We start from the raw sequence: 22,556 nt of genomic DNA, 5'->3' as shown, positions 1-22,556 counted from the left end.
TACAAAGTTTTAAGAAGCTCATTGTTGGTTGCCATCAAGTTGATTCCAACTGATGGTGACCCTATGTGTGTAGAGTAGAACTGCTCCATAGGGTTTTCAAGGCAGTGACCTTTGCATACACCTGCCACTCCTTGGAAACCCTGTGGGGCAGTTCTACCCTGCCCTATAGGGTTGCTATGAGTCGGAATCAACTCGACAGCAATGGGTTTAGCACATAGAAATGAGTATTTGCTAGATTGACGACTAGTCCGCTGACTAGATAGAATTCGCGTAGTAATTAAGAAATGCTGCTATAGAAATAAAGGTATTGATATACTGGAAAATGGAAAAACCAAGTAAAGAATTACACTCAAAGTGTGATTCCATCTTTGTGTGTGCCTTTATGTGCATATAGAAACATCTGGAATAATAATACCAAAATGTCAGCAGTGGTTATAGTTATCTCTAGATGATGAGTTTAGGGGTAATTTTAACTTCTTTTTGTTTATCCGTATTTGCTAATTTTCTAAGGAACACTTGTGACATCCATTATAAAGAGGATTTTTTAAAATCATCTGTATGCTATGTTGTGTAAGCATATAATATTGTTATAGTAAAGACATTGCATCATTACCCTTGACTTCAGAATACAAGCTTCTTAATCCAGGAGTCCCAACAAAGTCCTTGAAGTTTCAGCTGGCAGAATGCTGAAGGAGGAGTAAGAAGCTCCTCCCCTTTCTCTCAGCGTCTTCCAACTCTTAAAACACTTCTCCCTGCCTGGCAGCACACAGCTGACGACGGAGAAAACTATACCGTCAAGGGGACACCGCCAAAGGGCAAAAAACAAAGGTAAGGATGACGGCTGGCGAAAGAAGCTGGAGAGGAAAAGCTCAGCACTGGAAAGGATGTAACTGGAGCTTTGGCTCATATCCCTAATGCAGTGTTATGAAATAGTTTGGTTTTGTTAAATGGGTTATGTTAGATGCTAAACCAATGCATCGTAAACAAGGTTTGCAGCAAAGTCCGTGAAAGCAGAGCTCTCAAGGAGAAGACTGGGGTTGGACCGGTGATGCGTTTTATTCAATTAGTGCTGCTTAAAAAAATTAAGTTACCACGGCTACAGTGTTTAAAGCCACTCATCTGATCACACCATAAGGACTCTCTTACTCTTCCCCCTGTTTAAGCATCATCGATTGATCAACTCCTTGACAGAAGACCATGGCAAAGAAGGTGGCGGTGATTGGAGCTGGGGTCAGCGGCCTGATCTCTCTCAAGTGCTGTGTGAATGAGGGACTTGAGCCCACTTGCTTTGAGAGGACTGAAGATATCGGAGGCCTGTGGAGGTTCAAAGTAAGTGAGATTTTCTTGTTTCTTAAATAGGTAGTACTGTGATTTCAGGGTGAATCATAGCTACTGATCAGCCTTGTTGAGGAATTTCTTGAGCAACCCTGACCAGATTTAATTCATGCAGCTATGCTGATTCCTGGGCTGGCAGCTCTTGCCAGGTCAATACTATCCTGGCCCAGGTGACCAACCCAGGCTTGTGAAGGGCCTCCTCTTTTGGATCCAGCAATTGTCTTATAGTTTGTAATTTTGTCATTCTCAAAGCCAATATACTGATAGTAGAAAACATTTTACAAAGTAGAAGTGATAGTCTTTTCAATACATCAACTCTATGCAATCACTTAGCCAAATGCCTCTTCAGAAAGTATACCCTTATGGCTACTGACTTCATTTCTGCCTGAAATAACCCATGCTTGTCTGCTTAGCTTTACTCTAGCATAAATGCTGCGAACTCTTTTTTTTTTTTTTTAAATAATTTTTATTGTGCTTTAAGTGAAAGTTTACAAGTCAGTCTCTCACACAAAAACCCATATACACCTTGCTACACACTCTAATTACTCTCCCCCTAATGAGACAGCCCGCTTGGGAACTCTTGATTAAGGAGATTCTATTTACTGTATTCATTCTCTTAGCCAAACTCAAATGTTTATAATGCTAACTGTCCTAAAGAAATTGTAGAAAGATATATAGATAGACAGATGTGAGGGTTTATGATTTAATCCTTCCCACAATCTTAAGTAGGAGTTTGCCACCTCTTAGCTGTGAGATCGTGGGCAAGTTATTTACATCTCGATGTCTCAGTTCTGTCAGTTATATAATGGTGATAGTAACAAAAAGGTATAATTATCTCATACCGCTGTGTGGAAGGGTAAGGGAGATAATTGCCTGTAAAGAGCCTAGAACAGTTCCTGACTCATAATAGCAGAGTTCAGTAAATGTAAGCCTCTAATGATAACTATACTTGAATTTTATAGATGAGCAAAAAGAAACTGGGGGAGTTAAGAGGCTTAGCCGTGGTCGCACAGCTAGCAGAACTGACATTCAGGCCCAGGTCTACATGACTTCTAGGCAGCTGAGCCCTACTTCTAACCATGCGCTACATCTGTATGCTTTCTCAATGAGGCTAAATAAAAGTTTCAGCTCAGAATTCAAGAGCAATGATTTAGAATTGTGTATCAGGTTTACCTGAGGTACTAAAATAGGTGAGAATACTCCAAACAGAAACAACAGGTACAGATGTGTAAAGGGCAGACTCACACCAGAGAGACCATCCATGGACTTAGAGAATGAATTTTCCCTACAAGCTGATGCAGTTAGGGGGATGACAAGGACAATCTAACACACGTGCTTTGCCAGTTCACAGTGAATTGCATGCCAAAAAGGATTTCTTAAGCATTGGGTTTCCCAAATGTATGTAACTGTAAGACTCACTTACAGGGTTTCTTGAACATACTGATCCCTGGACACCACCCCATACCTAATGAGTCAAAATCTTCCAAGGAGGGGAATTTTTTTCTTTTTTTAAAATTGTGCTTAGGTGAAAGTTTGCAGCTCAAGTTGCTTTCTCATATAAAAATTTATTCACATACTGTTTTGCAACATTAGTTGCAATCCCCACAATGTGACAGCACGCACCCCTTCCATCCCAGGTTTCCTGTTTGTTCAATCAGTTCCCGTCCCTTCCTGCCTTCTCATTCTGCCTCCAGACAGGAGCCGCCCATTCCGTCCCGTGTATCTGACTGAACTGAGAAGCACATTCCTCACGTGTATTATTTTTTGTTTTCCAGGCCTGTCTAGTCTTTGTCTGAGGAGTGGGCTTTGGGAATGGTTTTAGTTCCGGGGTAACAGAACAGCCGGGGGCCGTGGTTTCACGGGGTTCCTCTAGTCTCTGTCGGACCACTAAGTTTGGCCTTTTTACGTGAATTTGAGTTCTGCTCCAAAGAGGGGAATCTATTTCTTAACCAGAGTCCCAAGTGAGTCCTTTGATGAGGCAAGTTTGGCAAACACTGCACAAATGTATTTATTCTACCATCCAAACACAGTCATGGTTAATGATGAAGTTAATCTTTACACCAGTCAGGTAACTTTGCAGAGAGGAAAAACAGTTCAACTGACACTGATTTTTTGACAACTTGTCATTAGAATCATGATGGTTTTTACTGAGAGGGTGTTGTGGTATGGTGGTCATTCCTGTCTTAACCAGAGGTGTGGGTTCTTTTGTCCAGTTTAGGTTCACGTGTAGGTCCCTATTGGGATCTTTTTCGTTCCCAGGCATATTTTTAACCTATGGAAGAAATGTAGAAATTATAACAATTTCCTATTTGATAATAAATGTCTTACTTGTTTAATTACTTATTTGAGACTTAATGCCTAAGAGCCAACTCTCCCTTATTTATCATTAATTTGGCATAGAAGAGGACAGAGTTATTTTGAGTGGCCTGTCATCTTAACAATATGATTTGATTAATTCCAGTAAGGTAACTCCTTACCCAAAATATTCTCTTCCCAGCGTCTAAAATTTCAGAATTAGGGATACCTTCAGCAATGGGTTTGTTTTGTTTTGTTTTTTTCCCCATGGATTAGCCCTGGTGGTTCAGCGGTTAAGAGCTTTGCTGCTAACCAAAAGGCCAGCAGTTCAAATCCACCAGATGCTCCTTGGAAACTGTAATGGGCAGTTCTACTCTATCCTATAGGGTCGCTGTGAGTCAGAATTGACTTGAAAGCAATGGGTTTCATTTACTTTAGTTTTCTCACAGATTAAAAAAAAAAAAGTTATATTGAAATCTGAATTACCAGTAATTAGCCTTATTAGGTAATGAGTACCTGGGTGGCAAAAACAATTCAGCACTTGACTACTAACCAAAAGATTGGCAGTTCAAACTCACCCAGAGGCACCTTGGAAGAAAGGCCCAGCGATCTGCTGTCGAAAGGTGACAACCTTGAAAATCCTATGAGGCGCAGTTCTACATTATAATACATGAGGTTGCCGTGAATCAGAATTGGCTCAACAGCAACTGATTTGGTTTTGTTTTTTTGGTTTATTAGATATAAAGGGTCGGTGTTTAACTCCCTGATACCTGCAACAATATCATATTTCGAACCTCTCTTAAAACTATATTCCAATGTTGTTGGGTGCGATCGAGTTGATTCCAACTCATAGCGACTACATGTGACAGAGAAAAATTGTCCCAAAGGGTTCTGTTGGCTGTGATCTTCACAGAAGCAGATCGCCAGGTCTTTCTCCCGCGGAGCCCCTGGGTGAGTGTGAGCTGCCAATCTTTCAGTTAGCAGAGAAATGTAATATTCTTCACCCAAAGAAAACAAAGAATCTCCCTGCAGAATGAAACATATAATAAGCTAAGCAAACTTTTACATGAAGAGTCCTGGTTACCAGGAGACTGGACTGCTAAGAGGAAGAGGTGCTAAAAGGATGCTGGGAGCTCCCACCCTACCCCTAAAGAAACCCTGAGTACTTCACAACTCTACCATTCAGAATCAATTTTTAAAATGGGTTATTATTTCGTTTCTATATTTACACACAATCCTGGGATCACTTAACACATTTAGTAGTAACAATTTTTTTTTTAAAGTTTGAATCCTTGTCCCACGCCCAGCTGTTTAATTCTTCCCAAGGCTCTCTGGCACCCCCTAGTGGTAGCTTTGGAACAAGAACAACCAAAGCCAAACCCGCTGCAGTCAAGTGGATTCCATTTCGTAGCGACTCTACAGGACAGAGTAGAACTACCTCATAGGGTTTCCAAGGAACATCTGGTGAATTTGAACTCCTGACATTTGGTTAGTAGCTGTAGCTCTTAACCAGTACGCCACCAGAGCTGGGAGGTAATTAACACCTATTTTTAGTACTTTTTCCAGTGATGGGAAGCACCTGGCTTGCACCATCTTTTTCCTTCATAACACCGCTTGGAAGTAGGTTTCTTATGACTATTCCATTTGCATACGACAAGGAAGCTGAGTTTTGTGTTGTGTAACCTTCCCGTGGGAACACAGTGGTGGAAACAGAACAAAAATGAAGGTAAAATTCCTGAGCCCTCGCGTTTAAAAGCCTTACCGAGATATTGAGAGAGGTAGTGGTATTCAGCCACTCCCCCGATCGGCCTCCTCTATTGATCTTGGTAAACTGTGCTCAGGGAAGTTACCAACATAATCACTCTTTTCTTTAAATATTTTTTATATGTGGACCTCCTCTTCTCCTAGATTTCACTTATGAGTATATATATATATATAAAACCCAGTGCTGTCATATATATATATATGTATGGAAACCCTAGTGGGGTAGTGGTTAACAGCTACATCTGCTAACCAAAAGGTAAGCAGTTGGACTCCACCAGGTGCTCCTTGGAAACTCTATGGGGCAGCTCTACTCTGTCCTATAAGGTTGCTATGGGCCGGAGTAGACTCAATGGCAATGGTTTTTTTTTTTTTAATTTGGGAGATACATATATATATTCAAGTATTTTAATTAATCTTCATTTAATAATCTCTAGACTTCTTTTCATTTTGGTTAGGTTGCCTTTCTCTGAATTCAATCTGAAACATCACTTTCTCTCTTAAAAATTGACTCCCCCAAAACACAATATTCCAAACAAGTTTATTTTCTCAATATGTATTTTTCAGAACAAAAGAAGTGCTGGGCACTGCACTAGGCAATGAAGAATGTGTCAGACCCAACCGCTGCCCTCAGAGAATTTATAATGTATTGGTCTGACACGTGCCCCTTACGGCTTGTGCTTTACTTGGCCTGGACACTACACTTCTATTAAAGGAGTTCAATGTTGTATTAATTTTTTAATAAATGCTGGAAAAGCTAACAGCTAATATTTGTATAATTATTTTCATATGCATTTTCTCATTTTTACTTACAATACTCCTTTTAGTTAATATTAATCCCAACTTAACAATGAGAAAGCCAAGGGTAAGCGGCTTGCCCGTAACGACTAATAATCAATCTAAATATGGTGGCAGTGGGTCTTAAAACCACTCACCACATGAGCTTAAATGTAGATGAGTTCACCACCATACTTCCTCTCACATCACACTAACGGTTCACACTGAGCTTGGGGGCCAATTAATATCCCTCACTCTTTTTCATTTGAGCCTTGACGAGATTCAAGTCACTATTATCTTACACTTGTAAAACTGATTTTCTAAGCCTATTTACAGGAATTTACATTTATGCAAATTAAATATTATATAGTTGGTTTGATCCATGGCCAAAAAATCTTTATATGAAATTTCAATCATCTTTCATGTGTGCCATGCCACCAAGCTTTGGGTATATACAAATTTGATCATCTGTATTTGTCTCCATCAGTTATTGATTAAAATGTTGAATATTAGAAGATAAAAATGTGAACCAGGGACCTGAGATACCACCAAATGGGACTTTCCAAACAGTGCTATTTCCACACTGGTGTAGACTTGCAAGGCCTCTCTTCCACTCCAGTTGGCACGGGCTTTTTAACAGTGCATTCTATTCACATACAGTTCAGCTATACTACAAGCAGCCATTGCCTTTCCAGACAAGATAAATACCTTACCTTACCCTTGTTTTACTTTCAGAAGTTTTTTTTTCTCAGACAAATTTATCCAAAGAATCTATTGCAGCACAATTCAATATAACTTAGCTTTTTACACCCTGCTACCCATGTAACTGGACCAAATTTAACATGTGAGATATTTGTAGCTTTCCAGGCAATCAAATAAAAATACCGTAATTCTGTAAGTCTCCTTACCAACAGCCTAAGATTGGTTAATTTTCCACAATACCTTTAAAGAAGTAATGTTTGTGTGAGTAGAATAGAACAAAGCTTATAGCATATTACCAGTAACACTGTATACCCATTCCCATATAAGTGTCCATTTTAGTGTCATTAAGCCTTTTTGCAGTGATGGGAAAATGTTTTTGATAGATATTACTCCTTCTTTCATTCATTCAGCAAACATGTTTAATGTGCCAAGCATTATACTAAGAGCGAAGAATGTAGCAATCACTCTTTGCTGTCGGTGGGGGAAGTAGCACAGGGAATTCACACCGGCGTCCAGTTCTGCCACACTAAGTGTTATGGAAGCCCAAACTTCAATCAGTGGAGAACAGGACAGGCTTCCTAGACGGTCTGACACTGTTAGTCTTGACAATAAGTGGAGACCACGCATGTGAATATAAAGAAATCGTGTTCTACTCACAGCAGGTGCACTTGCGGGACAGGAAGTCAAAATATGGCTGGAATAAAGGATGCAAGTGGGTGAGTGATAACTGATAGTCATACTTCTGTGGTTTGTGTCACTGTGATGCTGGAAGCATGCCACCAGTATTTCAAATACTAGCAGGGTCACCCATGGTGGATAGCTTTCAGTGCAAGTGGGTGAGTGGCTAGAGAGGATAGCCAGGGTCTGATCATGAGAAACTCCTGTCCCACGTCTATGAGCGTACACTTTACCCTGCAGGCAGTGGAGAAAGTGGGCGATATCTGAGTCAGGAAGTCCAGTTAGGGGGCTCTTTCAGTGATCAAGACCAGGGATGGAGGGAGGCACCAGCCTAAAAGAGAGACAGCAGAAAGCAATGGCACCCTCATAGAGACAGTGGTTCCCCCTAGTTTGTGTGCATCAGAATCAGCTGGGAGCCCTTCTAAAACACATACTCCTAGGCCCTAGCCAGACCTGCCTAAACTTTTTATTTTTCAAAACTCCCTCAAGTTCTTCTGCTCTCCAACCAGTCCACTTACTGGCATTTGTAAACTACAATTTTGCCTCTAATTGTAGGACAAGGAAGTAAAAAGAGTTTCAATCACACTCATTTCAAGTAATGGAGCAGATACATGTAAGTTCCATCCAAAAGAATAAGAAGATGGCATGACAGAATATTTTCAAAGACATGCAATTTAATTATATCCAAGTGCTTACAGGCTTAACCAATCATGACAGCAAACTCCTGACTGGTAGGGGTCAATATAATGCTATTTCACAGTTTGCTTACGAGTTTGTTCCACCAAGCAGACTAGACATTATGTTTGCAAAGCTGAATGGGTGATTCTGATACAGTCTGCAAGTGTCTAAAGCCACTAAGTTCCTGAAACTTTCAAATCAAAGCAGTATTTTGTGGCACCTCCCCAGCTCCCATCTTCCTCCAGCACTCCCTACCTATGGAAAGAAAAGTGGGAAAGATCTGAGATCAAAATGTGGGCTATGGAGGCGGAGCCAAGATGGTGGAATAGACAGATGCTTCTGGCGAGCCTTCTTTACAACAAAGACCTGAAAAAAACAAGTGAAACGAGTATATTTATGACAAGCTAAGAGCCCTGAACATCAAAGACAAGCTTAGAAAATGAACTGAGGGGCAGGGGGAGGAAGAGACGGTTCAGAAGCAGAGAGGAGTTATCGGATCTAAATCACAGGGAGCCCTCAGGCACCACTCCCAGGAGCAGTGGCAGCAGGCTGGTACTAGCGTTCTCCCACAGTTCCCTCAGGGAGAAGCAGCCAGCCACACAGCCTACTCACACCTCCGGAACCAGAAAAGAACGGCGCTCTTGGCAAAAGCTAAGTACTTGCGTATATTTACCGCACTCCCCCCTGCCCCTGCTCCCAAGCCAGCTACAGCGGCTGACTTCCCTGGGCCTGAGATAGGCCCTATTGAGCGCCTACAGCCATCCTCCCGGCCTTGGAGAAGGAATAAATTTTCAATTTGGGGGAAAAGATAATTTGCCAGCTCCACTAACCAGGGGAGCTCAGGACAGAAGCAGCTCCTGTCCAGGCATAAACCCTCCGTGGACCTTAAGCGCCTGTCCCTTCTGTATGGACCTGTGTGGGCCTATTTCAGGAGAACAGGCCCTTGTTGGCAGACTCCAACAGTTTCAGCTGTGTGGCGGAGAGGTGGGTGTTTGATGTTTGACATTGCTTTGCCTATTAAACAGGGTCCTCACCTACCCACATCAGGGGCCTAAGGACTGATAGCTCCACTCAGGTCACCCAGCCTCTCACAACAGGGGTCCAAGGATAACTGGTACCTCCCAGTCCTTACGACCAAAAACTTTGGGTCCCCATGGTCCGTCTGCAGAACCCACCCACCTGTACACTCTAGGGAACAGGGACACACTTTCCTCAGAGACAATTCTCGGCCCCCTGCCTTGTTCAAAGTGTGACACCCTGCTACAACCAGATACCCATACCTACACCAATCACCCCTGCCCCTCTAACACTGTAGGACAGAGCCTGTACCACACATTTGATGAGCAGCTATCTGGACGCCTGAGCTGAATTCATATAAGAAGAGTGAATGGACTCCTAGACCGATATACCTGATAATAGCTCTAGCCACCTGGGGACAGGACGTCAGAGCTCCAAAAGTGAAAATAATCAAGCTAGCTCACTCAAGCAACCCATTTGGGCATATCAAAACAAAACAGAGCAAGAAGCTACAACACAGTGAGCAAACATAAAATAAACTAATACTACAACTTATAGATGGCTCAGAGACAACAGTCAATATCAAGTCACATAAAGAAACAGACCATGATCGCCTCAAGAAGCTCTTGAAACAAAGAATCCAGGGATCTTCTACATGAAAGTGCCTCCCTGGAATTACCAGAGGAAGAATACAGTAGATAAATATACAGAACCCTTCAAGCCATCAGGAAAGAAGTGAGGCAATACGCAGCACAAGCCAAGGAACACACAGGTGAAGCAATTGAAGAGATTAAATAGATTATTCAGGAACATAATGAAAAATTTAATAAGCTGGAAAAATCCATAGACAGACAGCAATCAGAAATTCAGAAGATCAAAAATAAAATTATAGAAGTAGACAATAGAAAGTCAGAGAAGCAGAATTGAGCAAGTGGAAGGCAGAATTTCTAAACTTCAAGATAAAGCACTTGACACTAATATATTTGAAGAAAAATCAGATTAAAGAATTTTAAAAAACGAAGAAACTTTAAGAATCGTGTGGGACTCTATCAAGAGAAATAACCTATGAGTGATTGGAGTACCAGAACAGGGAGGGATAACAGAAAATACAGAGATAATTGTAGAAGATTTCTTGGCAGAAAACTTCCCTGATGTCATGAAAGATGAGAAGATATCTATCCAAGATGTTCATCAAACGCCACATAACGTAGATGTCAAAAGAAAGTCACCAAGACATATTATAATCAAACTTGCCAAAACCAAAGGTAAAGAGAGAATTTTAAGAGCAGCGAGGGATAAACAAAAAGTCACCTACAAAGGAGAGCCAATAAGAATAAGCTCGGACTACTCGGCAGAAACCATGCAGGCAAGAAGGCAATGGGATGACTTATATAAAAAATTGAGGGAAAAAATTGCCAGCCAAGAATCATGTTTCCAGCAAAACTGTCTCTCAAATATGAAGGCAAAATTAGGACATTTCCAGATAAACAGAAGTTTAGTTAATTCATAAAAACCAAACCAAAGCTACAAGAAATACTAAAGGGAGTTCTTTGGTTAGAAAATCAATAATATCAGGTATCAACCCAAGACTAGAACACTGGGCAGAGCAATCAGAAGTCAACCCAGACAAGGAAATTCAAAAAAATAAATCAAGATTAAAAAAAAAAACAAAACATTCAAAAGAGGGTAACAGTGATGTTATTAAGTAAAAGAAGACAACATTAAAACAATAAAGAGGGACTAAGAAATGTAGTCATAAATCTTCCATATGGAGAGGAAGATGAAGCAATACAAAGAAATAAAAGCTAGGTTTAAATTTAGAAAAATAGGGGTAAATAATTAGGTAACCACAAAGTAGACGAACTATCCTACACTAAAATACAAGGAAAAAAATAGAGACTCAGCAGCAAAAAAATCAACAACAACAAATATGAGGAAAGGACAGACAATATATAAAGATAATCTACTCAGCACATAAAATTAAGTGGGAAAAAGAAACTGTCAACAACACACAAAAAAAGACATCAAAATGATAGCACATACCTATCCATAATTATGCTGAATGTAAATGGACTAAATGCACCAATAAAGAGATAGATAGTGGCAGAATGGATTAAAAGACACGATCCTTCTATATGCTACCTACAAGAGACACACCTTGGACTTAGAGACACAAACAAACTAAAACTCAAAGGGTGGAAAAAAATATACCAAGGAAACAACAATCAAAAAAGAGCAGGAGTAGCAATATTAATTTCTGACAAAATAGACTTTAATGTTAAATCCATCATAAAGGATAAGGAAGGACCCTATATAATGATTAAAGGGACAATATACCAAGAAGATATAACCATACTAACTATTTGTGCACCCAATGACAGGGCTGCAAGATACATAAAACAAATCCTATCAGCATTGAAAAGTGAGATAGACAGCTCCACGATAATAATAGGAGACTTCAACACACCACTCTTGGTGAAGGACAGGACACCCGGAAAGAAACTCAATAAAGACACGGAAGATCTAAATGTCACAATCAAACAACTTGACCTCATAGACATATACAGAACACTCCACCCAACAGCAACCAACTATACTTTCTTTTCTAGTGCACATGGAACATTCTCTAGAATAGACCACATATTAGGTCATAAAGCAAGCCTTAGCAGAATCCAAAACGTTGAAATATTACAAAGCATCTTCTCTGACCATAAGGAAATCAATAACAGAAAAAGCAGGGAAAAGAAATCAAACACTTGAAAACTGAACAATACCCTGCTCAAAAAAGACTTGAGACTATGTTGGCATCTCCTGCCTGGAGGGGAGATGAGAGGGTAGAGGGGATTAGAAGCTGGCGAAATGGACATGAAAAGAGAGAGGGGAGGGAGGGAGCAGGGTGTCTCATTAGGGGGAGAGCAATTGGGAGTGTGTAGCAAGGTGTATATGTTTTTGTGTGAGAGACTGACTTATTTGTAAACTTTCAATTAAAGCACAATAAAAATTAAAAAAAAAAAAAAAGATTAGCTATTTAGAATAAAAGTGGGTTATGCCACTAAGTGTGGGATGCCTGGGCGCTTAGACTGGTGTCTTGATGGGGAGGCTGGAGGTGGACATGTGTAAGTTTAAATCACAGAATTCCAGGATTTTAGAACTAGAAGAACTTAATGGTCATCCAAGCACACCTCTAATTTTACATATAAAAATAACTAAAGCCCAGGAATGTTAAACATTTTGCCCAAGATGACATAGCTGGTGAGTAGGAGAATTAGCCAAAATTTTTAAAATGGTGGATAGCTTGTAAAGAAAACACAAGGGATTTTTCAGAAATATTAAATTTAAATGAGAGAATTTTTAATGCATTAAACCTCTGGGATATGAGAGTTTAAAATATTCTAAATTCCAAATCCTAAAAACAATGAATAGTGAAGCATTGTGAAGGTATTTTCCTACCTGGTGTTATTGTGTAGAAACATTTGTGCAGACGGTTGTTTTTTGCACAAGCCATTGTGTATATTTAAACAAGGCAAAACTGAAAGTTATTTCCCAAGTAATTATAAACTATTCAGACTTTATTAGCACTCAGTTCTGTCTTGGCACTGTATAAAAAAAAAGTATGTAAGTCTAATTGAGCATATCAATTCAATATAACGATAATCTCCACGAACACAGAAACTGTCCTGTTTGCATCTTATCTTCAACTCTAAGCCCAGGGCTTGAGCCAGAATAGACATCTGACACATATTTCTGTATTAAATCAATAAGAATCATCTTCCCTTCATAACCCTGGGCAAACTCAGCCAGTTTTACCCAGATTTGTATAAACACAGATACCTTCTTCAGCTAAGTAAATGTAGCAAGAAGCGCATATGAGCACAAATGCTCCCTTTTATTGATGTTCACTAACCTTTTAGCCCAACAATAAAGACTATAACTTGATCTTCAGAAACAGAACTGTGATGTCACCTGTGATCACTGACAAACTACAAAAGGAAATCCCCTCCAAACAAGGGTCTCGCCCTGACTGTAGCGGCTAAGATACCAGAACCAATTCTTTTCATGACTTACAGTCCCTTAAATTTGACCTTTCTGGGGAGCCAACCATATTTTAAAGTCAATTCTTTGGTACTTGAAAAAAGCTAACGTTTTGGCTATACTAGAACAGTCAATCTTACTTTCAGTGTTTCAAAACTCTGGCTGGTTTAGTAAAATTAACTGTACTGGCCTGTAATACTAGCAACGGAGGCAAGCATTTATTGAGCTCTTATTAGACGCTGTGCTAAGCACTTTATCTAATCTCATTAAAGCCTTGCAATGACTGTTTGATACTAAGATGATTAATGAGCCCTGTTTCACAGATGAGGAAACTGAATTATGAAACTTGTCTAAGTAAACAAAGCTGTTAAAATTAGTAGAATTGCAATATCAACCCAGTCAGTCTAACTACAGAGCCCTCATGTTTACTCTGCACTACTTATAAAGTTATCTGGTCTTAAGAGAAATTATTTCTGCACTTTATGAAAAATTTCCTATTTTGAGAATCTTGTTGGATAAGAAACTTAGACATTCAGTCTTGCCAAGGCCATTATGTTCAGCGATGCTAAAACATCCAGAGGTAGTTCACAAATAAGCTTGACTGTAGTATCAGGCAATCTGAAACTACCGTTTGAAAAACTAAAAATACCATGATTTATTCATTCATAGTTCAGATCACCGTATCCTTGTGTAAGAGACAGAAACCCCTTTGTATTCTAATGTAACCCCCGTGAATCCTAATGCTTCCTTCCACATGGTCAGCAATGACACCACAATAAACTCTAACCTCCTAGAAAGCTGGCATTCCCTAACCTGACTAGCTTTTACCAAGCCATCGAAATTTTAATGAAATTATCACCTGAGACTTGATTCTGGACTAGAAAAGTTAAACACTTTGCTTGGGAAAAAAGTATTTGACCCCTGGCCTGTGGTTAGCATGAGTGAATGAATGAATGATGAAGAAAGGGAAAGAGGGGGTGAGAGAGGAGGATGTTTACAAATAGACTTATCATTTAGCAAGAATTCTACATTTTGCTCTTAAGTGACATGATCTGATGCAAACATCATTTCAGCTTTGGTGACTCATATTAGTGCTGATAATCCCTGCCATTGGGACACAGTAACACCCAATACATGTAAAGAGCTTGGCTGGTAACAGGGGCAAGACTTAGCAAGTTTACTTTTTTTTTTTTTGTTAACTTTAAAATCAAGTGTAACCTCCTGTACAGAGAATGCCAGAAAGCCTCTGTGTAACCTTGGTGTTCATCAAAGTGGCTACTGCAGGTGCCTTTCTTATAGTGTAGTGAAACCCCCACTGTAGCTGACAACTCTGCTGAAGCTGTACCAAAACCAAAAAAACCAAACCCAGTGCCACCCAGTCGAGTCCGACTCATAGCGATCCTAGAGGACAGAGTAGAACTGCCCCATAGAGTTTCCAAAGAGCGCCTGGCAGATTCGAACTGCAGACCCTTTGTTTAGCAGCTGTAGCACTTAACCACTATGCCACCAGGGTATAGATTCTTTAATAATAGATTCTACTTATTAAGCACATAGCATGTTCCTATTCTACAGATGAGAGGACTGAGGCTCTGGGACACTGACTCATCCAGGCTCACACAGTCTGAAAGAGACAGATTCAAACTCATGTCTGACTCCAAAGCTCAGGCTCCTCATGCTAGTCCAAGCTCCCTCTTTCAGTATTGCCAAAAAATCTAAGGAGAAATTCTAAAACTCTAGCAGGAAAATAGTGAGCTTATATGAATAATGGTAAGGGAAAAAAAATGGACAATTGACTCATTGTGGTGGCAGGATTATAAGTGAATACTTTTATTTACCGTTCTGTGGAAGAGACTACAGTGCTGTTTATGTAAGACTAAGTAATTTTTTGCAACTACAGTCATGCACCACATAACATCCATTTGGGCAACAGCCAACCACATATATGTCTGTGATTCCATAAGGTTACAACAGAATCCAGAAATCCCAATTTGAGAACAGGATGTAGTGGACATAACTGGGCATAGTGGACGTAACCTGATATAATGAATACGATAGCTTCCCGCGTGCAACGTGTGTTATCTCGTGTCTCTTGCATACAGGCAGGCAGCCCCCAGGTTACCAGAGAGATCCACTCCTAAGTCTGTCCATAAGTCAAATTTATAGGTAAGTCAGAACAGGTACATACAATTTATTTAGCATCAGTTATTCAAATGTTTGTCTTAGTATATAAACAACCAGCCCGTTGCCCTTGAGTCGGTTCCGACTCATAGCAACCCTACGGGACAGAGTAGAACTGCTCCATAGGGTTTCCAAGGAGCTCCTGGTAGATTTGAACTGTTGATCTTTTGGTTAACAGCCTAGCTCTTAACCAGTGTGTGTGTGTGTGTGTGTGTGTGTGTGTGTGTGTATCTTAACCACTATGTATCTATATAGAGAGAGAGAGAGTCCACATTTATATATAGTACATATTTTACCTTTCTACACATATAAAGGAGCCCTAGTGGCACAATGGTTAAGAGCTTGGCTGGTAACCAAAAGGTTGGCAGTTTGAATCCACTAGCAGCTCCTTGGAAACCCTATAGGGCAGTTCTACTCTGTCCTATAGGGTCAGTATGAGTCAGAATCGACTCAACAGCAATGGCTTTGGTTTTTTCATGCCTATAAAACACTTCCAAACCACGCAATGTTTTCACGAGCCTCACAAAGTAGTGCATTTGTTCATTGTTACGCACTATCACATGTACTTAACTCAAATTTTTAATAGTATTTATGGCAGTCCATTCTTAAGTACAAGTTGTCCATCAGCCAGACATTGGTAACCCGATGACTGCCTGTAATTTGGTGTTCGCATGTCCAAATCACATGAAGTCCTATTTCACAGAATATGTCATGGATGTTAATGACATATGACTGTAATGTCTTCCCACAAGCTTTTTATTTCTCTACACTCTATCTGAGTCAAAAGAGCACCCATTGTTTGTCAAGATTACGCTTTAGTCTCTGCGTATGCGGAAGCATCTATCGAGGAGTTCTTGGGTAGCATTATTTAAATTTCCTTATAAAAGCCTCTTGGCTAGTATGTTGGTCTCAGGGACGCTGAATCACCATCTGTTGCTCTTTCTAAGATTTAACGTGAGGAACGCTACGCAGAGTGCACTCACTGTCGCTGGCTGTTGTCATGTCAGCCCTCAAGCCCAATGGGATGAAACACTGCCCAGTCCTGCGCCATCCCTATGACCGATTGCAGATCAGACCATTGCGATCCAGAGGGTTTTCACTGACTGATTTTGAAAATAGACTGCCAGGCCTTTGTCCTTCACTTGGCTTAGTCGGTAAGCTCTGCTGAGACTTGTTCACCAGCACAGCAACACCCACGCAAGCCTCCGCTGACAGACAGGGGGTGGCTGTGCTTGAGGTGTACTTGCCGGGAATCAAACGGGTCTCCTGCGTGGAACGTGGGAACTCTGCCACCGAACCACCAATGGCTCCTGCGCTTCTGGTACAAGACATGATAAACTGAGCGTAGCATAGCCTGTGCTGCCTCCTGTTTTACCAACACACATTCACCAATGTTCTCAATCAATTTAAGGTTCATTTGGTATCAGTGCTGTTCACCTTTATCACCTGAGGAAGGTTCACAAAGTGATGCCAGAGAGATTTACATCGATGTGAAAACTCCCGGCCCTGAAAAGTATTGTCTTACCTGAAATTCTCTGTTATGTTCTCTGATTTGTATTCCAGGATTTATCGGTTCTCAAAGAGGTGGGAAAGAGGGATTATTTAGCCTCCCCAGGGAAAGGCTAGAGAGAGGGGCTGGTTGTCACAACAACTGGCATTTAATAGGGAGAGCCCTGGGATGCTAAATATCCTGCAATGTGCCCAGAGAACTGCCCCCCCCCCACCCCTTGTCATAGAATTCCCAGTGAGCAACACTGAGAGGTGAAACCACCAGGCCCATCACGTAGGATGATGGAGCATATACACTGCACCCCATCGCCCAAACATTATAGTCATACTTGAGCAATGAAGAGGATCACATCACCCAGGGGTGAGGGATAGAAAGAAGAGCAGGGAACCAAGGGATTTTTTTAACACACAATAATCACTAATTATTTTATTTGATCCTTTAGGAAAATGTTGAAGAAGGCCGAGCAAGTATCTATCAATCTGTCATCACCAACACCAGCAAAGAAATGTCCTGTTTCAGTGACTTTCCAATGCCTGAACATTTCCCAAATTTCCTGCACAACTCAAAGCTTCTGGAATACTTCAGAATTGTTGCCAGAAAATTTGATCTCCTAAAATATATTCAGTTCCAGGTATTGTATTTTAGAGAAATCAGTTTGTCTACGTTACAGTTCACTTTTAACTAGATGGTTGCTCAGATAATGACAGAAATTGTGAATAAAACAAATTATCCCAATCCAATTCTTTCTGAAAGATGACAGAAAACCCAAAAAGTAGTATCATTTTGTACCTGATAATTATGGATTATATATATTAACATAAAAGAAAAAACCATCTGTTAAAACTGAAAGTTTTGAATGATGATGATACTGCTGGTGAAACTGTACCTAAACTAATACCAGCTACCACTGAATGCTCCTAGCCTTACTCCCCTTGGAAGGACATAGGAATAAAATCAAACTGCTGTTTTATTTCTTACCTTCTCTATAGAAATGGGGTTTCTTGTGGTTGTTAGGTGCCATCGAGTCAGTTCTGACTCATACGACGGAATGAAAAACTGCCTGGTCCTGTCACAATCATTTTTATGTTTGAGCCCCTTATTGCAGCAACTGTGTCAATCCAGCTCCTTGAGGGTCTTCCTTTTTTTTGATGACCCTCTTTTTTACCAAGCCTGATATCTTTCTCCTGGGACTGGTCCCTCCTGATAACATGTCCAAAGTACTTGAGACGAAGTTTTCCCATCCTTGCTTTTAATGAACATTCTGGTTGTACTTCTTCCAGGACAGATTTGTTCACTCTTCTGGCTGTCCATGGTATATTCAATATTCTTTGCCAACACCATAATTCAAAGGCATCAATTCTTTTTCTGTCTTCCTTATCCATCCAGCTTTCCCATGCATATGAGGTGACTGAAAACACCATGGCTTGGATCAGGTGCACCTTAGTCCTTAAAGTGACATCTTTGCTTTTGAACACTTTAAAGAGATCTCTTGCATCAGATTTACCCAATGCAATGCATCGTCTAATTTCTTAACTGCTGCTTCCATGGACGTTGATTGTGGATCCAAGTAAAATGAAATCCTTGACAACTTCAATCTTTTCTCCATTTATCATGATGTAGCTTATTGGTCCAGTTCCGATGATTTTTATTTTCTTCAGGTTGAGATGTAACCCATACTGAAAGCTGTGGTCTTTGGTCTTCATCAGTAAGTGCCTCAGTCCTCTTCACTTTCAGCAAACAATGTTGTGTCATCTGCATGTCACAGGTTGTTAATGAGTCTTCCCCAAACTATTCACTCAGCACATAGACTGAATAAGTATGGTGAAAGGATACATCCCTGACTCACACCTTTCCTGATGTTAAGCCACACAGTATCCCCTCGTTCTGTTTAAATGACTGTCTTTTGATCTAAGTACAGGTTCCTCATGAGCACGGTTAACTGTTCTAGAATTCTCATTCTTCGCAATGTTATCGATAATTTGTTATGATCCACACAGTCTAATGCTTTTGCATAGTCAGTAAAACAAGAGGTAAACATCTCTCTGGTATTTTTTCTGAAGTTCATTCAAAAGCAGCTGCAGCAGTATATCCATAGGGAACTGCCATAAATTCAGGCCAGATTCAAAAGAGGACAGGGAACCAGAGGTATCATCGCTGATGTCAGAAGGATCCTGGCTAAAAGCCGAGACTGTCAGAAGGATGTTTACCTGTGTTTTAGTGACTATGCAAAGGCATTGAACTGTGTGGATCATAACAAGTTATGGATAACATTCTGAAGAATGGGAATTCTAGAACACTTAATTGTGCTCATGAGGAACCTGTACATAGATCAAGAGGCAGTTGTTCGGACAGAACAAGGGGATACTGATTGGTTTAAAGTCAGAAAAGGTGTGTATCAGGGTTATATCATTTCACCATACCTATTCGATCTGTAGGCTGAGCAAATAATCCAAGAAGCTGGACTATATGAAGAAGAATGGGGCATAAAGTTGGAGGAAGACTCATTAACAACCTGCAATATGCAGATGACACAACCTTGTTTGCTGAAAGTGAAGAGGACTTGAAGCACTTACTGATGAAGATCAAAGACCACAGCCTTCAGTATGGATTACACCTCAACATAAAGAAAACAAAAATCCTTACAACTGGACCAATAAGCAACATCATGATAAACGGAGAAAAGATTGAAGTTGTCAAGGATTTCATTTTACTTGGATCCACAATCAACACCCATGGAAGCAGCAGTCAGAAATCAAAAGGCACATTGCGTTGGACAAATCTGCTGCAAAGGACCCCTTTAGAGTGTTGAAAAGCAAAGACGTCACCTTGAAGACTAAGATGCACCTGACCGAAAACATAGTATTTTCAATCACATAATATGCATGGGAAGGCTGAACAAAGAATAAGGAAGACCAAGGAGGAATTGGCATCTTTGAATGGTGGTGTTGGTGAAGAATATTGAATATACCATGGACTGCCAAAAGAACAAACAAATCTGTCTTGGAAGAAGTACAACAAGAATGCTCCTTAGAAGCAAGGATGGCAAGACTGCATCTTACATATTTTGGACATGTTGTCAGGATTGATCAGTCCCTAGAGAAGGACATCATGCTTGGTAAAGTACAGGGTCAGTGAAAAAGAGGAAGACCCTCAAGGAGATGGATTGACACAGTGGCTGCAACAATGGGCTCAAGCATAATAATTGTGAGCACGGCACAGGACCAGGCAGTGTTTCGTTCTGTGGTACACAGGGTACCTAACAACAACTCTATTTCAAGAGCAAGTTTCAGCATCTCTTCTGACATCCATTTTGGCTTTTTCTTTCTTTCTTGTCTTTTTAATGTTCTCTTGCTTTCTTCTTGTATGATGTCCTTGGTATCATTCCACAACTCATCTGGTCTTTGGTCATTAGTGTTCAAAGCATCAAATCTATTCTTGAGATGGTCTCTGTATTCATATGGGATATTCTCAACGTCATACTTTGGCTCTTGTGGACTTGTTCTAATTTTCTTCAACTTCAACTTTTATATGCGTAATTAATGGTCTGTTCCACAGTCGGCCCCTGGCCTTGTTCTGACTGATGATATTGAGGTTTTCCATCTTCTCTTCCACAGACGTAGTTGATTTCATCCCTGTGTATTCTATCTGTGAGGTCCACATGTATAATCACACGTATTTCACCACATGTTGGTGAAAAAGGGTATTTGCATGAAGAAGTAATTGGTTTTGCAAAGTTCTATCATGCAATCTGTGACATTGTTTCTATCACCAAGGCCCTATTTCCCAACTACTGATCTGTCTTCTTTGTATCCAACTTTCACATTCCAATCACCAGTAATTACCAATGCAGCCTGATTGCATGTTCGATCAATTTCAGACTGCAGAAGTTGGTAAAAATTTTCAGTTTCCTCCTCTTTGGCCTTAGTGGTTGATGGGTAAATTTGAATAATAGTCATAATAACTGGTCTTCCTTTTAGGCATGGGGATATTATCCTATCAGTGACAGCGTTATACCTCAGGATAGATCGTGAAATGTCCTTTTTGATGATGAATGCAACACGATTCCTCTTCGATTTGTCATTCCCAGCATAGTAGATCATATGATTGCCTGTTTCAAAATGGCCAATACCAGTCCATTTCAGCTCACTAATGCCTAGGATGTCGAGGTTTATGTGTTCCCTTTCATTTTTGATGACTTCCAAATTTCGAAAATTCATACTGAGTACATTCCACATTCTGATTTTTTACATTCCACATTCTGATTAATGGATGCTCGCACCTGTTTCTTCTCATTTTGAGTTGTGCCACACCAGCAAATGGAGGTCCCAAAAGCTTGGCTCCATCCATGTCATTAAGGTTGACTCTATTTTGAGGAGGGACCTCTTCCATTGTTATATTTTGAGTGCCTTCCTACCTGAGGGTCTCATCTCTCAGCACTATATTAAATAATGTTCAGAAACAATACACACTGAGAAAAAAATATTCTCACTCAATATCTTGAATTTTTATCTCCATTTCTTAAACGAAGCAGACAGGCAACATTTATGTACTTAAAAAAAATCAATTTAACCGTCTTATAGAAAGTAAGCTATATTAACAAACCCAAGGACCAATAAATCATTTCATTCAAATGAGATGAGAAACTATATTGCCAACACAATGTACTCTGTTTTAACAATAATAATAATAAAATGTCAACAACTGCCATTTGTGGAGAGCTGGCAATGTGCCAGGCACTATGCAGAGCGCTTCACATGAAATATCTTCTCTCAACCAGAGTCCACATAACCACTGACCATGTGGTCACAGGAATGATTGACACGTGTTTTGTATCCTTGCCTTCCTTTTCTTTCTCTCTCTCAAGTCCTTAATCCATACTTTACACCCTTAACAGGCTGGTTCCCACTGTTGAGTCAGGCCTCTTACACAAAGCAAAATAACTTTAGAGCTAATTTTTATAAAACAGCCTAGCTCTCTACGAAAGAAGAAGGAGAAGAGCATGCTCAGCAGTCTCTGCCTTAAGTGGCTTGCAGTGGAGTCAAATGAAATCTCTACAGAGTTAGACATTACACTTCACCCATCCCCACTTCGAGAACATGGTAAAAGGCCCATATTATTCCCAGAGTAATCCTGAATGATGCACTCTCTGTTTGTTCAAGACAACTGTCCTCAGTGTGACAAAACGCCAGGATTTCTCATCCTCTGGCCAATGGGAGATTGTTACCAAGAGCAACGGCAAGGAGCAAAGTGCAGTCTTTGATGCAGTTATGGTGTGCAGTGGCCACCACATCCTACCTCACATCCCACTGCAGTCATTCCCAGGTGAGGCCCACAGCGTGCCCAGGTTTAGAGCATGTGTCCAGGTACTTTAGACACAGTTTGTACTGAGGGGCAGGATTAGCAGCTGGGACTTGGCGTAACATTAAGGTCAGCACAGAGCGAGAAAGGAAAAACTCCAAACATTACCCTTGTTTCTACTGACCTTTTTGAGTCTTTGTTATACAGGGAGTTCGGCTAGCTTGCTTCAAAGTTGCTAAATCTTCTGCCCGAATTTCAGAGAATTCTCACCCAAATTGTTGGAGAGGCCCAATGT

General features: G+C 40.4%; 1 protein-coding gene across 2 annotated transcripts in view; it reads left to right on the top strand.

Annotated features, from left to right (window-relative positions):
- The first annotated feature begins 468 nt into the window (after positions 1-468).
- FMO2 (flavin containing dimethylaniline monoxygenase 2) overlaps positions 469-22,556 on the top strand; it is a 34,271-nt gene continuing 12,183 nt past the window's right edge. For both annotated transcript variants that reach the window (XM_064282931.1, XM_064282932.1), the window contains exons 1-3: positions 469-1,329; positions 17,406-17,594; positions 22,123-22,285. In XM_064282931.1, coding sequence (XP_064139001.1) covers positions 1,198-1,329; positions 17,406-17,594; positions 22,123-22,285 — 484 coding nt within the window. In that variant the 5' untranslated portion in view covers positions 469-1,197. The remainder of the gene's footprint in view (positions 1,330-17,405; positions 17,595-22,122; positions 22,286-22,556) is intronic.

This window comes from Loxodonta africana, chromosome 3 (assembly GCF_030014295.1).
Source record: "Loxodonta africana isolate mLoxAfr1 chromosome 3, mLoxAfr1.hap2, whole genome shotgun sequence".
In the NCBI taxonomy this organism is placed as follows: domain Eukaryota; kingdom Metazoa; phylum Chordata; class Mammalia; order Proboscidea; family Elephantidae; genus Loxodonta; species Loxodonta africana.
This window is presented reverse-complemented; position numbering and strand designations above follow the sequence as displayed.